We start from the raw sequence: 2,490 nt of genomic DNA on the forward strand, positions 1-2,490 counted from the left end.
CATTGTGTAGCTTTGCGCTTAATTACAACAACAAACAAACCTGCCAAAAATGATCCGTGTCCGTTGAAACGACGGACGTACAGACACATTTTCGTATTTTTTGAGGGCTGAATATAATCAACGTTGCGTGGCGGAGGTATGCTAGTTATTACTGCGTTACTTCCTTAGTATTTGGCCCGGCATGGCCAGGTGGTTAGGGCGCTCGACTCACAATCTGAGGGTCGCGAGTTCGAATCCCCTTTCAGCCGTGGAGGCGTTATAACGTGACGGTCAATCCCACTATTCGTTGGTAAAAGAGTAGCCCAAGAGTTGGCGGTGGATGGTGATGACTAGCTACCTTCCCTCTAGTCTTACACTGCTAAATTAGGGACGGCTAGCGCAGATAGCCCTCGTGTAGCTTTGCGCGGAATTCATAACAAACCAAACCTTAGTATTTTGCACGTGTCTTTGTTAGATCTCATTTTGTCAAACATCCTCATCTTATTTCTCAAAACTCACGGTCAATTAATAAGATTCTAGAGCTGACGGGCTTCTCGTCAGCCAAAGTAATGTTGTGCATTTTTAGATTATGTAAATCTTTGCCCTTCTAAAGTGCCCACTTTCATTGAGAGCATGCTGCACAGAACTCACAGATGTTGGTCTATCACGTGGGGCTTAAAACTGATACAATAAAGTTAATACAGATTCGTTTCAAAAATTAGTTCGAGAAATTCTTCTCACAGGAACCAAGTGAACATCTTTTGTGCTCTGAAAGAGATATCAAACGAATTAATTGCTTGTTTTTAGGTGTTATCCTACCAGCCTCCAAACCCCGTTGAATGATCTAATGCAACGTGTTACCAACCATTACGACTAATTAACGTATCGATTTTACAAACAAGTCCAGAATCTTATTATCTCATTTATTAAAGTCAGACGATTTACACCTTGGATTCACAAATCCCTACTTTGACTATCTTATGTGCCTCTGTATCTATACAAACAGTTCTCCTGCAAAACGTACTGGCTGGACCATGTCACGTGTGACCAAATAGTTTTAGAAAGCCAATTATTTATACATACGTATGTGTGTATACCTTTTTATCAATTTTTTTACTAAAGTTACAATCGATATTCGTAAGTTTTTTGTTGTTTGCTTAGTAAGAGCTCTTTCTTACGTCACATTTTCAAATCGTTAGCTTTACCTTTAGATTCGCTGGACCACTCTTGGCTCTCGTTTCCCTTCTTCTTCTTCTTCTTTCGGCTTTAGATCCTATAGAAAACAAGAGGGAATCTTCAATAGCCGCGGCACTTGAAATTATTTTAGGCAGGATTAGAGTAAATTAATCTATGAGACCTTTTTTGTTTTTCCTCATTTTTATTAACTGTTTTTGTGAGCCAGAAATATCCAGCGTGGGGCGCGCGTATATCCGCTTCGATTCTATTAGTCATCAGGACTTTTACCAGCCTACTCTTAAATTGAAATTATTTTAGGCAGAATTAGAGTAAATTAACCTATGAGACATTTGGTGTGGTCAAATACCTCAAACGAAAGGGTTTGACCTTCTGAGTCCAAAACTGTAAAAGAATCTCAAATCGGTCAAGAGATGACGGAGTTATGAGATAAAAGTTTGTAGTTGATAAAAAACAACTCAGAACCATTCTATGAGCCGATATGCCGCGTCTAATTACTTTGTAACTTAAAACTCCTATTAAGCAAGTGAAAGTACAAATACATATTGGTACGCATGCGTGTGTGTATATACATCGTTTTCAAGTTATAAATCACATGAGTCCATGTGAGTGTGCTTATGCTGATTAAATGAAAACTCAAATAGGAAACGTATACAAGTATACATGAAAGTGACTCATTGCGTTTTAGTATATTCTACAATTATTATTAACAGTACTATAAAGTGACTCATTGCGTTTTAGTAAATTCTACAATTATTATTAACAGTACTATAAAGTGACTCGTGTGTTCGTATATTCTGCAATCAAGACACAGGGTAATGTGTCATGCGGCCAAAACAACCTGCTGCAGGACACACTGTGTGTTCTTAACAGGAGTGATAGTTTAGCGATTTTCTGTAGCTCAGACTGTCGTAATCCAATCTACCACATATTTTCAGTGGATGTGCTCTACTGGATTCTTACTTCACATACCAAGTTTTAAGGCAATCCATTAAGAAATACCTGAGATATAACATCTCCAATTTTGATTGAGTTTCTTCCTATTTATTTTTTCGCACTAAAAGTACGGAAACGTTATTTGATATAAAACATACTTAACTTTTAATTTGGTACACTGATAGATATTTACAACCTAGAATTAGAAGTCTCATTTGATATAAGTATAAGCCACATGTGCAAAGTTATTCAACAAAAACCGCTCAAATTTGACGAAAATGTTTACGCACGCCTATGCAAAAAGTCACGTGAGCTATCGGTCTAACATTTTTATTACAGTTTGTTTGTTTTTGGAATTTCGCGCAAAGCTACACGAGGGCT

The 2,490-nt window shown here is 37.6% G+C and overlaps 1 protein-coding gene across 1 annotated transcript in view; it reads right to left on the minus strand.

The window, feature by feature from the left end:
- The window catches only part of LOC106470296, a 35,197-nt gene that overhangs the window by 12,902 nt on the left and 19,805 nt on the right, over positions 1-2,490 (minus strand). Inside the window, exon 2 of the mRNA XM_022398906.1 lies at positions 1,185-1,252. Within this exon, the coding sequence (XP_022254614.1) occupies positions 1,185-1,252 (68 nt within the window). The remainder of the gene's footprint in view (positions 1-1,184; positions 1,253-2,490) is intronic.

Source organism: Limulus polyphemus, unplaced genomic scaffold (assembly GCF_000517525.1).
Source record: "Limulus polyphemus unplaced genomic scaffold, Limulus_polyphemus-2.1.2 Scaffold3929, whole genome shotgun sequence".
Classification (NCBI taxonomy): domain Eukaryota; kingdom Metazoa; phylum Arthropoda; class Merostomata; order Xiphosura; family Limulidae; genus Limulus; species Limulus polyphemus.